This window comes from Mesoplodon bidens, assembly GCF_964165515.1.
Source record: "Mesoplodon bidens genome assembly, chromosome: 15".
NCBI lineage: Eukaryota > Metazoa > Chordata > Mammalia > Artiodactyla > Ziphiidae > Mesoplodon > Mesoplodon bidens.
Genome location: NC_138171.1, coordinates 35,027,060 through 35,044,855, shown reverse-complemented (window position 1 = coordinate 35,044,855; position 17,796 = coordinate 35,027,060). Strand labels below are relative to the sequence as shown.

General features: G+C 58.3%; 3 protein-coding genes and 1 long non-coding RNA gene across 8 annotated transcripts; 3 read left to right on the top strand and 1 right to left on the bottom strand.

Moving 5' to 3' along the window:
* Positions 1 to 116: 116 nt before the first annotated feature.
* Positions 117 to 6,590, top strand: GPC2 (glypican 2). 2 transcript variants are annotated; one of them, XM_081255234.1, is made up of 10 exons: positions 117 to 431; positions 1,089 to 1,247; positions 1,570 to 1,892; positions 2,723 to 2,803; positions 3,537 to 3,699; positions 3,954 to 4,084; positions 4,295 to 4,444; positions 4,534 to 4,673; positions 4,764 to 4,939; positions 5,726 to 6,085. In XM_081255234.1, the coding sequence occupies exons 1-10, from the start codon at positions 266 to 268 to the stop codon at positions 5,971 to 5,973; spliced, it is 1,737 nt and encodes a 578-aa protein (XP_081111360.1). In that variant the 5' UTR covers positions 117 to 265; the 3' UTR covers positions 5,974 to 6,085. The 2 variants fall into 2 exon arrangements, with proteins under 2 accessions (XP_081111360.1, XP_081111361.1); XM_081255235.1 differs by lacking the exons at positions 4,534 to 4,673; positions 4,764 to 4,939 and having other exon boundaries at positions 241 to 431; positions 5,726 to 6,590.
* Positions 6,591 to 6,674: 84 nt separating this feature from the next.
* On the bottom strand, positions 6,675 to 16,331 carry LOC308628398. Of its 2 annotated transcripts, none has more exons than XR_014017524.1 (3): positions 16,236 to 16,331; positions 13,915 to 13,994; positions 6,675 to 6,964 (listed from the first exon to the last, which is right to left on the bottom strand). It is a non-coding gene; the product is annotated as an uncharacterized lncRNA (long non-coding RNA). The 2 variants fall into 2 exon arrangements; XR_014017525.1 differs by lacking the exon at positions 16,236 to 16,331 and adding an exon at positions 14,719 to 14,795.
* Positions 7,131 to 12,914, top strand: GAL3ST4 (galactose-3-O-sulfotransferase 4). Of its 2 annotated transcripts, none has more exons than XM_081255236.1 (4): positions 7,131 to 7,258; positions 8,394 to 8,704; positions 8,885 to 9,329; positions 11,470 to 12,914. In XM_081255236.1, exons 2-4 carry the CDS (start codon positions 8,607 to 8,609, stop codon positions 12,490 to 12,492), a joined length of 1,566 nt encoding a protein of 521 aa, XP_081111362.1. In that variant the 5' UTR covers positions 7,131 to 7,258; positions 8,394 to 8,606; the 3' UTR covers positions 12,493 to 12,914. The 2 variants fall into 2 exon arrangements, with proteins under 2 accessions (XP_081111362.1, XP_081111363.1); XM_081255237.1 differs by having other exon boundaries at positions 7,133 to 7,258; positions 8,885 to 9,188.
* On the top strand, positions 13,059 to 17,790 carry TRAPPC14 (trafficking protein particle complex subunit 14). 2 transcript variants are annotated; one of them, XM_081255230.1, is made up of 11 exons: positions 13,059 to 13,778; positions 13,991 to 14,086; positions 14,196 to 14,325; positions 14,492 to 14,578; positions 14,728 to 14,848; positions 14,954 to 15,101; positions 15,232 to 15,314; positions 15,421 to 15,584; positions 16,124 to 16,278; positions 16,510 to 16,703; positions 16,815 to 17,777. In XM_081255230.1, the coding sequence occupies exons 1-11, from the start codon at positions 13,371 to 13,373 to the stop codon at positions 16,966 to 16,968; spliced, it is 1,740 nt and encodes a 579-aa protein (XP_081111356.1). In that variant the 5' UTR covers positions 13,059 to 13,370; the 3' UTR covers positions 16,969 to 17,777. The 2 variants fall into 2 exon arrangements, with proteins under 2 accessions (XP_081111356.1, XP_081111357.1); XM_081255231.1 differs by lacking the exon at positions 14,492 to 14,578 and having other exon boundaries at positions 16,815 to 17,790.
* The last annotated feature ends 6 nt before the right edge of the window (positions 17,791 to 17,796 follow it).

Genomic DNA, 17,796 nt, shown 5'->3' with positions numbered 1-17,796 from the left:
CTCCCTTGACCCCGCCCCTGAGGCCGGCTCCTTACCATCATTGGCCGGGCCCCGCCCCGGGCCCCGCCTCCTGTCCGGCTCCCGCTCCCATTGTCTCGGCAGATGCCGCCTAGTCCGGCGATCGTGCTCCGTGTTCAGTTTTCGGAGGTCGCGCTCTTTCTCTGGCCGGCGGGGCGATCCCGCGGCAGAGAACAGGCTTCCTGAGTTCGGGCGGCTCTTCTTTCCTCCTTAGGACCCACTTTGCCCTCCCAAGGTGGCAGCAGCTATGTACGCGCTGCGATCTCTTCTGCTTCTGCTGTTGCCTCTGTGTCCCGGTCCTGGTCCTGGACCCGGTATCGAGGCAAAGGTCACCCGGAGTTGCACTGAGACCCGGCAGATCCTGGGGGCCCGGGGATATAGCTTAAGCCTACTCCCTCCCGCCCTGATCTCAGGTGAGGAGAAAAAGGAAGACTAGAGAATTGGGGGCGAGGGAGGGGGCGGGGGCCGGTCCCCCATCTCACAATAACTCTCTTCCCTTTCAGAGTGGCCGTTATAATAATCTTTTCGTCTCATAGTAATAATGTCTCTTCTCCTCCGGAACTTCTTTACCAGGATCACAATAACACTCCTGTTCACATAATAGCTCTCTACTCCACCCCCACCCCAGGAATCCCTTTCTAGTAATTAGCACCCACCTCTGTGTTTCTTTATTCACAGCCCAATTTGTTCCCCTTGCTATTTCCATGAGCCCCTTCTATGACAATACTTTCTTTCTTACCAGGTAATCCCACCCCTCCAAACCCCATTCTTCCCATTGAATCCATCCTGTAAGCCCTTAGAGGCCTGGGGTGTGCGATGTTAGGCAGGCTACCTAGGACCCTCTGATCACTAAATCGGCCCATCCTTATTTGATCCTGTGGCTAGTGGCAGTGGACTTGGGATGGGTGAGGGGACAATAAGAAGGGGGTAGAGCCAGGTGGGAATGAGGTGGCAGACAATAGAAAAGAAACCAGACAGTTCAAAGAGAACGGATGGCCCCCAGAGATCAGGAGGAGGAAGGAATTTCACGACACGACTTCCCACCATTCCTTCGTGTCTCCTCTGTCCAGGTGAGCACCTCCGGATCTGTCCCCAGGAGTACACTTGCTGTTCCAGTGAGATAGAGCAGAAGCTGACCTGGGAGACTGAGGCCACCTTCCGAGGCCTGGTGGAAGAGAGCGGCTCCTTCTTGGTTCACACACTGGCTGCCCGGCACAGAAGGTTTGATGGTGAGGACCTGGCGTCCCCAAACCTGGCCTCGCACCTCCTCTCTGTGCTCATGACCCGAGCAAGCATCCCGTCCTTGCTCCTGACTCTATCCCTAAGGCACTCTGGCCCTGGCTTAGCCCCCACATACCCACCCTAGGCTCTCTCAAGGTCCTGCCCTCCACCCCCAGCCCCAATTTGCCCAGACCTCTAAGAGTTGCTTAATTTCTGACTCACTTTTCTTTTCTCTCCCCATGCCCATCTCTTCCTGCCTCTGCCCTTTCACTTTTCCATCCTTCTCTGGCCTTACCCCACCTCACACCCCTTTCTCTGCACTTGCCACAGAGGTTTTTCAGGAGATGCTCTCATCAGCCGAGCACTCCCTGTCCCTGCTCTTCCACCGCTCCTTCGGCCGCCTGTATGCCCAGCACACCCCCTTGTTCAGTGGCCTGTTCTCTCGGCTACGGGACTACTATGAGAGGTCCAGTGAGGGGTTAGATGATGCCTTGGTGGATTTCTGGGCTCAGCTCCTGGAGAAAATGTTCCCCCTGCTGCACCCACAGTACATCTTCTCCCCTGACTACCTGTTCTGCCTCACGCGCCTGGCCTCTTCTGCTGATGACTCTCTGAAGCCTTTTGGGGACTCACCCCGCCGCCTCCGCCTGCAGGTGAGGGGCCCCAAGGCCTGAGCTTCAGCCACCTTTGACCTAGTGACCTCTGAAGTATGTACTACTCACCTCCAGCCCAATGACCCCCTTTCCATGCCCCAGTCACCCCTGACCTGGTGATCCCTCTATCCTGCATGGCAGTCATGTCTGACCTGGTGACCCCTATCTTGAGCTCCAGTCACCTCTGCCTGACCCAGTGCTCCTTGGTCTCCTTTAATTGGATGGCCCCCCTTTCTGTGTCCTAGTTTACGCAAGTTGCTGACCCACTCACCTGCTCTTGCCTTCCCCCACCCCACCTTTCTGCCAACTCCTCCCTAATCCCAATACCTTGGCTTCCTCTGGTTCAACTAACTGTGAATTAGACACTTAATATTTAAGAAGGATTTTCATTTATAGTCTCTCATTTAATTATCATCATAACTCTAGGAGGTAGATATCAGCATTCCTATTTTACAGATGAGGAAACTGAACTTCCCAGAGGTTAAGGTCTCACAGCCAATAAGTGGTAGAGCTGTTTCACACCCAGGTCTCCTGGCTTCGGGTTCAGTGTTTGTTCTGATACAAGACCCTCTATCTCCAAGCCCTGTAAAATGTAATCCCTCCACCTCTTCCCAAGCCCAGTTCCCCTTGGTCCTTCTAGACTGTGATTCCTTTGATCCTCTTGAACCTGCCTCCCGGGACCACCTGACACTCCTAACCACCCCAAGATAACCCTACAAACCTCACCCCCCCCCGCCCCCGCTCATCCCCTTGGTGCAGTCTCTTGGTCCCAGTGTTGACTGACCCTCAACAGTCCTGTGGTTTTTCTCACCTTCTTTCCCCTCCCCCAGGTAACCCGGGCCCTGGTGGCTGCCCGGGCCTTTATCCAGGGCCTGCAGACCGGAAGAGATGTGGTCAGCGAAACGCTTAAGGTTAGAGGGAGCCTGAGTATGGGCAGGGCCCAGGGAGGGAGACAAGAAGTAGGAGAGGTCCCATGAAGAAGAGTCCGGTGCCAGCTGGCAGGAGAGGCCTGGGGCCTTCCCATATCAGCCTTGAAGCCTTGGCATCCCAGGGTAAATCAGGAAGGCTGGAGTCTCCCTTGTGTCATGACCCATGATCTCCTCCCACCTCTGACCCTCTGATGACTCTTACCCCCTGCCAGCCTCTAGGGGCCTGCTCATCTCCATAGCATCTCTGAGATTGGAGTACTGGCCCTCCTGGTTTTCTCCAGGACCACTCAGTGGCTCCCTCTTCCCTGCTACTGGAGGCCAGGTTCCTGGCTTGGCCTTCAAGGCCCTCTCTCGACTGCTCATTCTCTCCCTGACCTCCCAGCCTTACTTCCTGCATCCTCATTCTCCGCTCTCCCCAACCACGATGGGCTCACTCTTGTCCTTGAACCTTTTCTCAGATCCCTCACTACCCCATCTCTCCCAAGAAGCAGTATCTGCAACCTGGCCCCTAGGAGCCTCCCTCCTCTGATCTGTGGCAGTCCTGGGGTCACTCCTCCTGCCACACGGGGTCATCAGTCCTAGATGTTCATATCCAGCTCTACACTGAGAGCCTGGGAAAGGTGGGGTGGGGTATTTGACTTCTTTCTCTGCCCAGCACCAGGCTTAGCTGAGGGCAGCCAAGCGTGGATGACACAGGCCTGCTCTCTGCTCCCAGATGCCGCTGTCTGAAGGCTGCAAACGGGCTGTGATGCGTCTGACAGGCTGCCCCCTTTGTCGGGGGGTCCCCTCGCTGCCACCCTGCCGGGGCTTCTGCCTCAACGTGGCCCACGGCTGTATCGGCAGCCAGGGACTGGATCCTGACTGGGGGACCTATCTGGGTGAGGGGATTCAGGAAAGCCTGGGAGGGCTGTCTGTGTGGGGGTGGGCAGGGTGGACCAGGGAGGAGGGAGTGTTAAGCGCTTCTGAGGGGAGAGGATGAGGAGCGGCTCTTCTCATGTCAGTTTCCCCCAATCTAAGACCTGCTGCTTCCCTCCAAGGCCGGGGTCAGGATTTGCGGGAACATCCTACTTCAGTGAGTATCTCCCTGGATGTCCCCTCATTTCACCCTTTCTCTTTCTTTCCCTCTTTCAAGATGGTCTCCTGTTCCTGGCCGAGAAGATCCAGGGCCCCTTTTCCTTTGAGCTAGCAGCACAGTCCATCGGGGTGAAGATCGCTGAGGGTTTGATGCATCTGCAGGAAAACAGCGTGCGGCTGTCAGCCCAGGTACAGGGGCCACGAGAAGAGTGGGAGGTGGCGGGAGGACCGGAGAGAGAAGGGTGGAGGGGGAGGCCCCGGGCTGGGGGTACAGTGCGGGGTGTCAGGGACACACTGTAGGACCTCTGGATAAACTGGGGTGTCGGGGGCGATTGGAGTATTGGAGTGTGGTTTCTACCGCGGGACGACTGTCTGTGGGGTCTCTCCCCGGTGCTGCAGGTGTTCCAGGAATGCGGAAGCCCCCAACCGGCGCCGGCCCGCGCCCGCCGTGCCCCAGCCCCCCGGGAGGAGGTGGGCCGGCTCTGGTCGGCGGCGGCGGCGGAGGAGGAGCGGCCCACGACGGCTGCGGGCGCCAGCCTGCCCCGGCTGGTGAGTGGCGGGCGGCAGGCTGGGGCGCAGGCACGGCGGGGGGCGGGGGGCGCGCGCACCAGCTCCTCCCGGGCTCTCTTTGCGTCCAGGTGTGGGAGCTCCGCGAGCGGCTGGGCCGGGTGAGGGGCTTCTGGGCCGGGCTGCCCCTGACAGTGTGCGGGGACCCCCGCGTGGCTGCGGACCTCTCCCAGGAGGCGGCGCCCTGCTGGACCGGAGCTGGGCGGGGCCGGTGAGAGCCGGGCGGCGGCGGCGGCGGGCGGGCGAGGTGGACTCCGTGGGCGGGGCGGGGCGGGAGCCTCCGGGGCTGCTCTGCTCGCAGGTACTTGTCGCCCGTGGTCGGGGGTCCCCAAGCCGGGCAGATCGACAACCCAGAGCTGGATGCGGAAGCCTCGAGCCCCGACCTCCAGACGCGGAGGCGGCGGCTGCAGCTCCGGGCGGCCACGACCAGGATGAAGGCGGCCGCCCTGGGACGCGACCTGGAGCTGGAGGACTGGGGTGAGGCCCCGGGCCGCAGCGAGGGCCTCGCTCCGCCCGGCTTTCCGCGATTGGACCCGGGCCAACCCGCAGCCCCGCCCCCTGCTTTCTGTAGTCCCTCCCCTGGCGTCTCTCCGTTACCATCAATTCATTGACTCACACGTATTACACGCACGTATTGAGCGCTTTACTCAAAGGTAGGGGGTAGAGCACCAATGACAGGGTCTCTATCCATGAGTTATGGTTCCCTGGGGGAGACACCAAAACACTCTTACAGAATGGTGGGAAGCTCCTAAGAGTGGGCAATGTATTGGGGGAGACTGGGGAGGGCGGGCAATCCCGGGAGGTGGGGAAGTGGGGTGCGGGCGCCATGGGGCTGGCTCCCCAAAGTAGAATTTGCCAGGGAAGCAAGGCACTGACATCCATTTTTTTTTCTCTCTCCCACTGTCTGTCTCTGTCTCTCTTTGTCTCTCCTCCCCCCTTCCCGTCTGCTTGCTGCTTCTGTGTACGTCTGTTTTCTCTTTTCCTGTTTATCCTCTCTCTCCATCTGTCTCTCCTTTTTGTCTGTCTTGTTGTCTCTTCCTGTCTCTCGTTGCCTTCTCTCATTCTCATGTATCTGATCTCTCTCCTCACCTTCCTGTCATTCGCTTTCTCCCTCTTCTCGCCCTGCCTGCTCCTCCACCCCTCCACCTTTCACTGTTTTTATCTCGAGTTCTCTTCCTCGCTGCCTGTGGCTCTTTCTCTCTCCGTCTCCCGCTACCTCTCTTTCCCATCCCTGTCTGTTTCCGATCCTCCCCATCCCTGCAGAGGACGCTAGCGGCTCTGGAGAGGGACAGCACTATGCAGATGACTGGATGGCTGGGGCAGCAGCTGTGGCCCCCCCGGCCCGGCCTCCTCGCCCTCCTCGAAGGGATGGTGCTGGGGGCAAAGGAGGAGGTGTCATTATCCGCCACAGCCAAGACAGGAGCAGGACTGGAGGGACGTCTGTCAGTTTTCACACCCAACCCCTCCTCATCATCTTCCTCTCAGCCCTGGCCCTGCTTGGACCTCGATAACTGGGGAGGGGTGCCCTGGCATCAGAAGGGTTCGTGGCCCGTCCGCTCCTCCCCCTCTGCTGGGTCTGGGGAGGAGTCGAAGGGGGCTGCAGAGAGGGTAGAGAAGGGACTTTTTGGGTGAATGGCTGGGGCCCCAAATCCAGGAGATTTCCATTGGTGGGTTGGGTTGGGGGTGGGTGTTCACAATATTTATTTTTTCATTTGGTATCTGGGGAGGAGGGGCTGGGGGTTATTTATTTAGGAAGGAGGTGTGGTCTCTCTAACCCAGCCTCTACGGTTGGGCTGGTGGTGAGCCCCAACAGAGAAAAAGGGAGGAGTTTTAGAGTTGCCGGGGGAGGGGTTTGAAGGAAGTTGAAGGTGGGGATGGGGGGGGGCACCCAGTCTCAGAAACAGACAAAGCTGGTGCTTGTGGGGTGCAGGGCAGGGGACTAGGATGTCAGGATCTATGGGTCTAGGTTCTATCGAGTTTTTTCAGTATCACTTTCTTAAACTAGAAAAAAGAAGAAAACATATCTCACGGCTTCTGCCATCCGCCACATCCTTCACAAGCTTCCCTATTTCACGTTTCAGTGTTTCACTCGATGTTTATTCTATAAATAAATGGCTAATTTATTGGACCCTATGTGTGACTTTCTGTACCTTTAGCCCAGAGCCTCTGTGACCAGCAGTTCATTTCTACCTGCTTATCTTGGAACCTGTCCCCTGGGATTGAGTTTGGGCAAGCTGTCCACCCTCTGGGTCTGAGCACCTTCATCTACAAAATGGGGAGAGTTGCGGGGAGGGGACTGCAAAACTCTTTTGGACCCAAGCTACCGTTAATATTACCACACCACTGACCCTGCCTTCAGGGTCGGGGCCCCAGTTCTCTGTGTCAGCCTCTGGCTACCTTGTCATGTCCTTGACAATGTCTGCTTTCAACTCTTGTCTGTTATTCTTTCTTCTTTCCTTCTTTCCTTTGGTCGCCTGAATGAGTCTTTTGTTCTGCAGAAAGCTGAAAGAAAAAGTATAATTGATTCCTAAGTGCCAAAGGAGGGTAGGACTGGTGTCTTCCAATGGCAGGCTGGGTGCCCTGAAGGAGAGGGAAAGGTGCAGGGCGGGAGAGACCCAGAGACGCGATCAAAGCCGAATCAGCTGCAGAGACTGGCGGGACAAAGGGAGGGAGGGGGAGGAGCCTGGGCGCTGAGAAAGTTTAGGGGGAAAGTTGAGCCGAGCGAGAAACCGGGCGGTGGCTGGAGCAGGCGGGAGGGCCAGACCCCGATTTCCCTGCTGCTTCTCAGGTGGCCTGGTGAGTGGGCATGTGAAGCCGAGGCCTCGGCCGGTGGAGGGACTCTAGAGTTTATGGGAGGAGACTTGGGGGGTTTCATAGAGAGAACCCCAGAGGGAGCCGACCCAGGGCTGGCAACAGACTGAGCAGTCACCAAAGCTGGAAGGAACTGCGGGCTGGAATCGGGAGTAATAGGAGGAGACAGGGATGGATGGAAGGAATAGAAGAAATCTGGACACAGGAAGGAGTCCAGTGCGGGGCTGGATCCTGGACGCTGGGTTAGGGGAGGAAATTGGGGGATGATGCCAGAGGGGGCGGGTCTCTAGGTGGCCGGTGTGGGTTCTCTGCCTGGGGTCGCTCCGGGCTCGTCCTCAAAGGGGGCCGTCGGGGCTTGGTGGAGGGGCTGCGGGTTGGAATTGAAGGGGCAGGTCTGGACTCCCAGTAGACTGGGAAGCTGGGGCCTGGGAGGGAATTCTGAAGCTCGGCGTTCGGGTTTTGTCTCTTTGTGTCGCAGAGTCTCTCTCCAGCCCCACCCTCTCAATCCCCTCTGGGTGCACTGCTGGGGTTGGAAAGTGGGAATAGGGGTGTGTGGGATCTGGGATCTGGGCTTCCTAAACAACCCTACACCCACCACCCCCCAGGCCCTCTCACACACTGGGCTCTGCCTGGCGCCGAGAGGGAAAGCACACCTGAGCTTAGATGAGCTGGTCGGCTCTTATTCTTTACAAAGTTGCTCCTGTGCTTTCACCTCCCTGGGTTCCTAAGCTGGTGCCCTGTCTGGCCCTCATTCCCTCCTTATGGCTTCTCCTCTCAGCCTCAGAATGGGGCTCTTCAGCCCGGCTTGTCACAGATAGAGGGGCAGAGGTGGTCAGGGGCCTGGTGATGTCCGTTTCACTGGTATGAGCAGACCGGTCTGATCTTTCGCCCCTTCCCTTCCAAATCCCTGGGGCTCAGTGAGGAGCCGTCAGTGGGGGTTGGAGGGAGCTGCAGGCTGGCAGCAGAGAAGCAGTCGTGGGGCACCTATAAGATCTGGGTGTAGAGAGGGCTCCCCCCTCCGCTGCCCCCCTGCCCGGAATGAGGTCTCAGCTGCAGCAGCAGGAGAGAAGGCTCTACCCGCTCCTTAGACTCTCCTTCTTCCCCCTTATTTCCCTTCTAGACGCTGACAGAGGCAAAAATCTGCTAACTCGGGGCAGACTCAACCGGGGCTGCGAGCAGACCTGGGGAATGAACCCCCAAACTCAAACCGGCGCCTTCCGCGGCTGCACAGCTGTCTCAAGCTGTCTCTGCCTCTGTGCCTGGCCCTTGCCCTGCCCCTCTCTAGCGTCACCCTTCCCCGTGCCACACGGGCCCTCTGTCTCCTACCAGGACCATGCGCCTCTGGGGGCCTCGGAGCCTGGGGGTGGCTCTGGGAGTCTTCATGACCATCGGATTTGCCCTCCAGCTCTGGGGGGGTCCCTTCCAGAGGAGGTGAGTTCCCATCTTGTCCCAATGCCCCACAGATGCCCCCCACTTGCTCCTCCCCGTCCCACCTGGGGCTGTGACTCTTGGGGACTCAGAGGACGCTCCATGCCCTCGTCCTTGCTCCACAAGACACTCATCCACCTGCTGCTAAGGGACAGGACACTTCCCCTCCCGTCTCTCCCCCAGGCTACCTGGGCTGCAACTCAGACAGTCCTGGGCCTCAACCCCGGGACCAGCTGTGCCATCCTGCCTGCCAAGGCAGCGACTCGTGTTCCTGAAGACGCATAAATCCGGGAGCAGCTCTGTGCTCAGTCTACTTCACCGCTACGGGGACCGACACGGGCTGCGCTTCGCCCTCCCCGCCCGCTACCAGTTTGGCTACCCAAAGCTTTTCCAGGCCTCTCGGGTCAAAGGCTACCGCCCTCAGGGTGGAGGCACCCAGCCCCCCTTCCACATCCTCTGTCATCACATGAGGTTCAACCTGAAAGAGGTGAGGAGTGTCGAGGGGGTGGACAGGACTGGCGAGAGATGGGCTCATGCCTGTAGCCAAGACCACCAGGGGAGGAGACCCCAGGCCTGGAGGCTCCCCAGGCATCCCCTCACCCAAGAGTTGGGCATGGGGGCCACAAAGGTGAGTCCTGCTGCCCCCTCCTCAGCTGTCCCTCCCTCAGAATTTTCTGGCAGCTGAAGTTCTGCCCTCTCCCATCTAGAGTTTACTGCAGTCTCTCTCCTTGACCAATTTATCCTGCTGGCATCAGTGTCCCGCCAACTCTGACCCCACCCCGCCAACCCTCCCTCCAGTTACCTGGCCCTTCCTGGCCCCTTCCACTGGCACTACCAGGGCCCTGCGCAGTCACTGCCTTCTGTCCCGTCTGCATCTCACTCCCCTCATCACGTCTGCCAGATTTTGAGGATCAGCTACATGCCAAGCCCCAGTCCCGGCCCCACCCCCAACCCCCGGAGCCTCAGTTCTCAAGGGGGAGATGAGTGCACACATTCACAGGTTATCCGTACAGACACACACACACACACACACACGAACCTCTTGGAGGAAGAAAATCAATGGACAAATGAACACATACAGGGAAAGAGCAAACTTTCACTGAATACTTCTTGGGTGCTGGGTAGTCATCTTACCATCATCCTGCCAGGAAGGCATTATAAGTGTCTCCACTACACAGATGAGGAGGTTGAATCTCAGAGAGGCTAAGTGACAGGCCTCTGTTAACGGAAAGCCACAGAGCTAGCATTTGAACCCAGGCCCAGCTGCTCCAAAGTCAAAGCGCCTTCTGTGGGCTGTGTGCATGTGTATGTGTGTTTGTATTTGGAACTGTGGGGAGAATATTCATCCAAAGAGGTGGGGCTTTCTGGAGAGGTGGGTTTTATAGGAAAGGGTGGACATGACTTTGTAGTAAGGAAAATATCAGGTGTTCTTAGAGGAAAATATCAGGTGTTCTTAGAGCAAAACATCTTAAAGATATGGTGGCATTGGTGTGTGTACGTGTGTAGGTGGTAGAACTTCAGTGGTGGCTGCAAAGGCAGTCCTATTGGAGCTGGAGCTGGAGAAGGCAGCTGAGCAGCATGAATGTGATCTAATGGGAAGCGAGGGGGCACTGCTGGGAGTGAGGCGAGGACAGCAATCACTGAGGCAGGTTCCTCTGGAGTTTAGGATGATCATCACCACCCCTCACTACCTCCCATGTTCCCCACACTTCCACATCCTTCAAGGTAAGTGTTAACCCAGATTTACTGATGGAGGCTCTGAGAAGGCTCTGAGAAGTTCGATAACCTGCCCAAAGTTACACAGTTGGTAAATGGCTGAATTGGGATTTTATTCCAGGTCCATCTGATGCCACAGACTGTTCTCTGCACTGTTCCCCTATGCCCTCAAAAAGACATACAGCTCACAGGCTCGCCCTGCAGGCATGCCCACATCGGCAGGGCAGACTGGAAGACTTGTCAGGGAGTCAGGTTCAATGACAGAGGTCACGTTCAGAGGCGGAAACCCTTCAAGGAGCCCCAGAGCTGGGTTCTGGCATGGATCTGCCTGCAGGACCACGCTAGGGTGTGGCTCAGCTCAATTCCCACCTTCCTTCTTGCCGAGAAGTGGGATCACACATCCCAGGCCTCTGAGCAGGACCCTACCGAGTGGCCATGGCTCCCCAGTGCCCATTTCAGGACCGTCTCTTGCTCTGCAAGATGCCAAGGAGCCCCAGGAGTGCCCTGTCCTCCGGCCACCCTGGGCTTGGCCTGCCCTGATGCCTACACCTGAGACAGCGTTAGGACTGCTCTGACTCCTTCCTATTTGCTGCCAGTGATCCCCCTGAGAAGGCCTGAGGCCAGCTCCTTTCTTCGAGTTGTGACAAAGAGTCCCAGAGTAGGCACCTAGGTTTTTGTTGGAGAAGTGAACACAAAGCTTGATTGCTAGAAGTGTTACTGACCAAGGCAGACAGAAAGGCCCAAGGAAGTTAATGTTCTCCAGGAGCTTCCCATGTTCCAGGTTCCTTCCTACCCTTATCTCATGTAACCTCCATAATCACTTGGGAAGGAAGGTATGATGGATCCCCGTTTTGCAGATAAGCAAATCGAGTCTCAGAGATATTAAGTGCCCTACCCAAGATCTATGTAGCTGGTGAAGGAAGCTGGGGGTTCCCAGCAGAGCTGTCAGAAGGAGGTTGGAGGAGGCTGGGGGATCAGTGGGCACTGGGTTTGCTCTTAGTTTCTTCCTGGCCTAGTTCTCTCTCCCTATGTCTGTTTCCTCTTCTCTGCAGGTACTTCAGGTCATGCCTTCTGACAGCTTCTTCTTTTCCATTGTCCGAGACCCAGCAGCTCTGGCCCGCTCTGCCTTCTCCTACTATAAATCCACATCATCGGCTTTCCGCAAATCACCATCCTTGGCTGCCTTCTTGGACAATCCCCGAGCCTTCTACCAGCCCGGGGCCCGTGGGGACCACTATGCACGCAACTTGCTATGGTTTGACTTTGGCCTCCCCTTTCCCCCAGAGATGAGGACCAAGAGAGGGAATCCTCATCCCCCCAGAGATCCCAACCTGCCACACCTGCCTTCTGGTGTTGGCCCGCGAGCCTCCACCTTGGATTCCAATGCTCTCTTCCATCCCATTCCCACTGTTGCTGATGGTCACAGCCAGACGTCCAGCTCTGCCTCTTTAGATTTGGGGTCTTCATCCTTCATCCAGTGGAATCTGGCCTGGCTGGACTCTGTCTTTGACCTGGTTTTGGTGGCCGAGTACTTTGACGAGTCATTGGTCCTGCTAGCAGATGCCCTGTGCTGGGGTCTAGATGATGTGGTGGGCTTCATGCACAACGCTCAGGCTGGAAGTGGGCAGGGTGGAAGTGCTGTCGGCGATGGTGGACTGACTGCTGAGGACAGGCAGCTGTCTGCACGGGCCCGAGCCTGGAACAACCTGGACTGGGCTCTCTATGTTCACTTCAACCACAGCCTGTGGGCCCGGATAAAGCAATACGGCCAGAGCCGGCTGGACAGTGCTGTGGCGGAGCTCCGGGCTCGCCGAGAGGCCCTGGCTAAACACTGTCTGGTGGGGGGTGAGGCTTTAGACCCCAAGTACATCACGGACCGGCGGTTCCGCCCTTTCCAGTTTGGGTCAGGTAAGGTTTTGGGTTACGTGCTTCGGAGTGGCCTGAGCCTCCAAGACCAGGAGGAGTGTGAGCGCCTGGCTACCCCTGAGCTACAGTACAAGGACAAGCTAGATGCCAAGCAGTTCCCCCCAACAGTCTCTGTGCCCCTCAAGACTTCAAGGCTACCCTCCCCCTAGGCATCAGACCACTAAGTCTTAGGCTGAAAAGCAGCTGAGCCACAGGGGCACAGTGATGAGTGTGAGGCAGCCACATGCCCTTTCTGCTTCCCCCAGAGACCATGTCTGCTCCCCAAAGGAAAAGTGGAACTTGGCACGGATGTGGGCCCCACGTCCTCCAGCCTGTGCCAAGGAATCCTAGTCCTAGAAGCATCCTCCCCCCATCTTGCCCCTTTCTCTTTCCAGCACCTCGCGCCCCCCCACCCAGGTCCAAACAGCACTCTCAAAGACCCCTGGAGGAGCAAACCATGGAGTACGGAAGAGATTGTTTGGGACACAAGGGATAGGAATAATGCGTCCATCTCTCTATGAAATATTTGTTACTGGGCTATACTCATTTCACTATGAAATGTTTGTTGAATGAATAAATAATTTGAAACTTTGACCTGCTCTATATAGGGCGGAAGGGAAGGGGATGGAGCATCTTCCTGGGAGAAACGGGGTTGGAGGGGGTTCTCTTCATAGTACTCCTCTAAGAAGGGGTCTGTCTGCAGTCTCACCTAAACCCTTCGTGCAGCAGGTTAACCACACGCACACACCGCTCCTCTTGTCCAAAATCCGGTCGCCCACAAATTCCGGCGCCTCCGAGGCCACGCCCCTTCCCTTCCGCTTCCGGTGTCTCTCCAGTCATTCGGCCCAGCACCCCGGTTCCGGGCCCACGGGGTCTCGGTTCCGGGCTCGTTGCCCCGGTTCCCGGCCCCGGCTGGTCTGTCGGGCCGGTCCGGCCGCGCGCAGCACCGGTCGGGGCTCGGGGCTCGCCGGACCCACCCCAGCGGCCCCCTCGCCCTCCGCCGGCCACGGCCCACTTCGCTCCCCGGCCCGCGCCACCCTCGCCGCCCATGGAGTCCCAGTGCGACTACTCGATGTACTTCCCGGCCGTGCCGCTGCCGCCACGCGCGGAGCTGGCTGGGGACCCGGGCCGGTACCGGGCGCTGCCCCGGCGCAACCACCTCTACCTGGGGGAGACTGTCCGCTTCCTGCTGGTGCTGCGCTGCCGGGGCGGCGTGGGGTCCGGCGCCGGAGGCGGCCCGGGCTTGGGCTCCCGAGGGGCCTGGGCAGAACTGGCGACCGCCCTGGCCGCCCTGGCCTCAGTCAGCGCTGGAGGGGCGCCCGTGGGCGGTGGCTCCGGCGACCAGGATTCCGAACCCCCGGGGGGCGGGGACCCTGGTGGTGGGGGGTTGTTTCGAGGCTGCAGCCCCCTCCTCACCCACGGCCCGGGCCCTGCTACCTCAGGGGGAGCGACCACGGTGAGGAGCTCGGGGCGACACGGCACAGGGCGGAGGGGCGGTCTGCTGGGCTCCAAAGACGGGAGGGGAGAGGGACGCTGGAGGGAAGCGGGAGGCCGATGACGGGTGAGGAGAGGGGAGGGCGAGAACCACGTACCGCAGATCTTAAAGGGAACGCTGGCGCTGCTGGCGGCCTTGACTCTTCTGACCTCTTCACCCTTTTCACAACCCAGCTGCCTGTGGAGGAACCAATTGTGTCCACAGATGAGGTTATCTTCCCACTCACCGTTTCACTGGATAGACTGCCCCCAGGGACACCTAAGGCCAAGGTAAGGCTGGCACGGGGTGGAGCTGTTGTCCTAATTCAGACGCCCTTTCTGAGGCTGGCTGGCTGTGTGTCTCTCCTCTCGACCGTGGTCCTGTGTCCCCTGTGCTCAGATTGTAGTGACCGTGTGGAAGCGGGAGGTTGAGGCACCAGAGGTCAGAGATCAAGGCTACCTGCGCTTGCTGCAGACCCGATCTCCTGGGGAGACCTTCCGGGGCGAGCAGAGCGCTTTCAAGGCCCAAGGTGGGGAGGAGAATGCAGAGAGGAAATGCTGGAGTCTGGAGTTTGGGGGACAGTGGAGGGGTGATACTGGCAAGTGCCCAAGCTGGAGAGAAGAGCAAGATTAGAACTGTGGGTTGGAATGAGGCTCACCCAGCCCATCATCTCTTGCCTCTGCCCTCTCCTGCAGTGAGCACCCTGCTGACTCTGCTGCCCCCTCCAGTTCTGAAATGTCGCCAGTTCACTGTGGCTGGAAAACACTTGACCGTGCTCAAGGGTGAGCAGACTGGCGGCTCAGGTCTTGGGCAGCAGCAAGGGCACTGACTGGGTGTCAGTTACTCTGGTGGGGATAGATCCATTTTAGGGGGGAAAAGGTGGGGTCCAAGGGGTCCAGATACTCTGAGCTGAGCTGGTTACCTCCGACAGTGCTGAACAGCTCCTCCCAGGAGGAAATTTCCATCTGGGATATCCGCATTCTCCCAAACTTCAATGCCAGTTATCTGCCTGTCATGCCCGATGGCTCTGTGCTGCTGGTGGACAATGTCTGGTGAGGTCCTGGGGAGGGGCAGGGCCGCACAGTGGTGGGGATGGGGGCAGGGCCGAGAGCTCTCGTGTGGAAAGATCCAGCTCTGGTCCCTTTCTTCTGAACTAGTCACCAATCTGGGGAAGTCTCCATGGGCTCCTTCTGCCGGCTCCCTGGTACCTCCGGCTGCTTCCCCTGCTTGCTTAGTGCTCTGGAGGAACACAACTTCCTATTCCAGCTCAGAGGGGGTGAGCAGCCCCCTCCAGGGGCCAAGGAGGTGAGTATAAGAGACTGGTGTGTTCAGGAGAAAGGGTGAGAAAATGCAGTGGGAGGAAGAGGCCAGGGGGTTGACTAAGGGGAGAGGGAACCTCTGATACATGTGATGTTTCCCTTCGTCCCTCTGGCAGGGCCTAGAAGTTCCCCTGATTGCTGTGGTTCAGTGGTCCACGCCGAAGCTGCCCTTTACCCAGAGCATCTATACCCACTACCGGTGAGTTTGTGGGACACCCCACCCCGGCCCCGCCTGGGTACCACCCTGTTCATCTTTGTTTCAAAACACACACACCCTGCTTCCCTCTCTCTCTCACTGCTTCTAGCCTGCCCAGCATCCGCCTGGACCGCCCATGCTTTGTGATGACTGCTTCTTGTGAGTCCCCTGTTCAGACCTACGAGCGTTTCACTGTCACCTATACGCTGCTCAACAATCTCCAAGACTTCCTTGCTGTGAGGCTCGTGTGGACCCCGGAGCACGCCCAGGCTGGTAGGTGGCTGCCAGGCCTAACCTTGTCCCGAAGGAGGGGAGGGGAAGGGAAGCAGTCACAGAGATGGGTGACTGTGGCAGGCTGCTTCGGCTCTGATCCAGGGTGGTCTCCATGGTGTCACAATGGAGAGTTTAGAGAGGCCGCGGGGCAGAGTGATTTTAAGGGCCTTGACACTGGAGCTGGGCTCCCTGGTACGTTTGACTTGTACCTCTCCCACTTCTTAGCTGTGTGACCTTTGGTAGGTTACTTAACCTCTCTGAGCCTCAGATTTCACATCTCTCAAATGGAGAAAATAATACCTCGTGGGGCTGTTACAGCGACTTAGTGAGTTAATATTACGTGAAGTGGTTAGAATAGATCTCAGTACACAGTAAGTATTAGCTACCGTCATTTATAAAATTCAGCAAACAATAGCATATACTCAGTTTACTCCACAGAGTGGCTCTGAGGATCAATCAAGACTGTGCTCGTGAATGCCCTCTGCAAACTGAGGAACACCATACAGATGTGTTTCCCAGCCCCCGTTTCTGCCCCCCAGGAAAGCAGCTGTGTGAGGAGGAGCGCCGGGCCATGCAGGCAGCCCTGGACTCCATCGTCTGCCACACACCCCTCAACAACCTCGGCTTTTCCCGGAAGGGCAGCGCGCTCACCTTCAGTGTCGCCTTCCAGGCTCTGAGGACGGGGCTCTTCGAGGTGGGCTGGTGGGGGCCAGGCTGTGTGCTGGGTGAGGGAGAGCGTCAGGTAGAAGGAGTCAGAGCCGCTGGCTTCTGTGACTGAAGCATAATGGGCGGTGCTACAAAGCCGCGCGGAGGGAAGGTGGAATTTAGATCCGACTTCGGCCTGTCAAGTGGGGAAGATGACCTGAAAGGAGGTCGGGGGCCTGGAAGCCGAGCTGGGTGGCTGATCCATGTCTCCCTACCCCAGCTGAGCCAGCACATGAAACTGAAGCTGCAGTTCACCGCCAGCGTGTCCCACCCTCCGCCCGAGGCCCGGCCTCTCTCCCGCAAGAGCAGCCCCAGCAGCCCTGCCGTCCGGGACTTGGTCGAGAGGCACCAGGCGAGCCTGGGCCGCTCTCAGTCCTTCTCCCACCAACAGCCCTCCCGCAGCCACCTCATGAGGTACGGAACCGCGGGAGGGGTGCCAGTGGACTTGGTAGAGGCCAGAGTTGGAGAGGGAGCAGGGAGGGGCCCTGGGTCCAACCAGAGCTCATAGCCTCTGCCTTCCCCCAGGTCGGGCAGCGTGATGGAGCGCAGGGCCATCACACCCCCCGTGGCCTCGCCTGTCGGCCGCCCCCTCTACCTGCCCCCGGACAAGGCTGTGCTCTCTCTGGACAAGATCGCCAAGCGCGAGTGCAAGGTCCTGGTAGTGGAGCCCGTCAAGTAGCGCTGTCCGGCTCTCCTCCCTCTCACACTCCTGGAAATCAACAGCCCCCGCAGAGCGGTGCTCCCTCCAGGCTGTGCCTCCCCTGGGATGCCTCCCACCGAGGGTGAGGAGGCCCTGCAGGGCCGCCTGTCTGTGTCTGCTGATGAGGGACGAGGGAAGAAGCTGTGAATCAGACAGGGATGGCTGCGGCGTGAAGCCAACAGTATTTCCCGGACCTCCTGGGGGGGGGCTGGCCCCACCCCTCGGCCAAGGCAAGGGCTCCAGGAGCTCCCTTGCCCCCTGCCTTGCACCCTGGTTCTAAGTTTACAAAGTGTTTTCCTCGTTCCTTTAAGTTGTCTTCCCTGCCTCTGACACTCCCTCCCTCCCTCCCTCCCACCCGCAGGGCTGAGGTCAGAGGGTGGTAAAGGGACCCGACAATGACATGACCCTCCTGTCTCAGGTCAGGGGAGAGAGCTCGGCGGCCTCCCCTCGCCCTCATGTTTACGTTTGCAGTCTGAAGCACTTTATGTGGGGTTTTTTGGTTTTTTGGGGGGTTTTTTTTGGTTTGTTCCTGTAACTTATTCTCCAACTACTGCTTCCAACTGAAATAAGACTATTAAATACCTGTTCAGGAGGAGAAGAATGACTGTTCTGTGTGTGTTGGTGGCAGGAGCAGAGACCCGGGGGCTCAGAAAGATTCCCTTCAGCATGTACACCAAATAGCTCCCCTCAGCTCCCTTCCCCCCATTTTTTTTCTTCTGAGTCCCAGTTTTAGATGTCTAGATGTGGCCTTGCTCCACTCCTCTGGGCTGAGGCCCTAGAAGCTGGAAGACACATGGGGTGTGACCC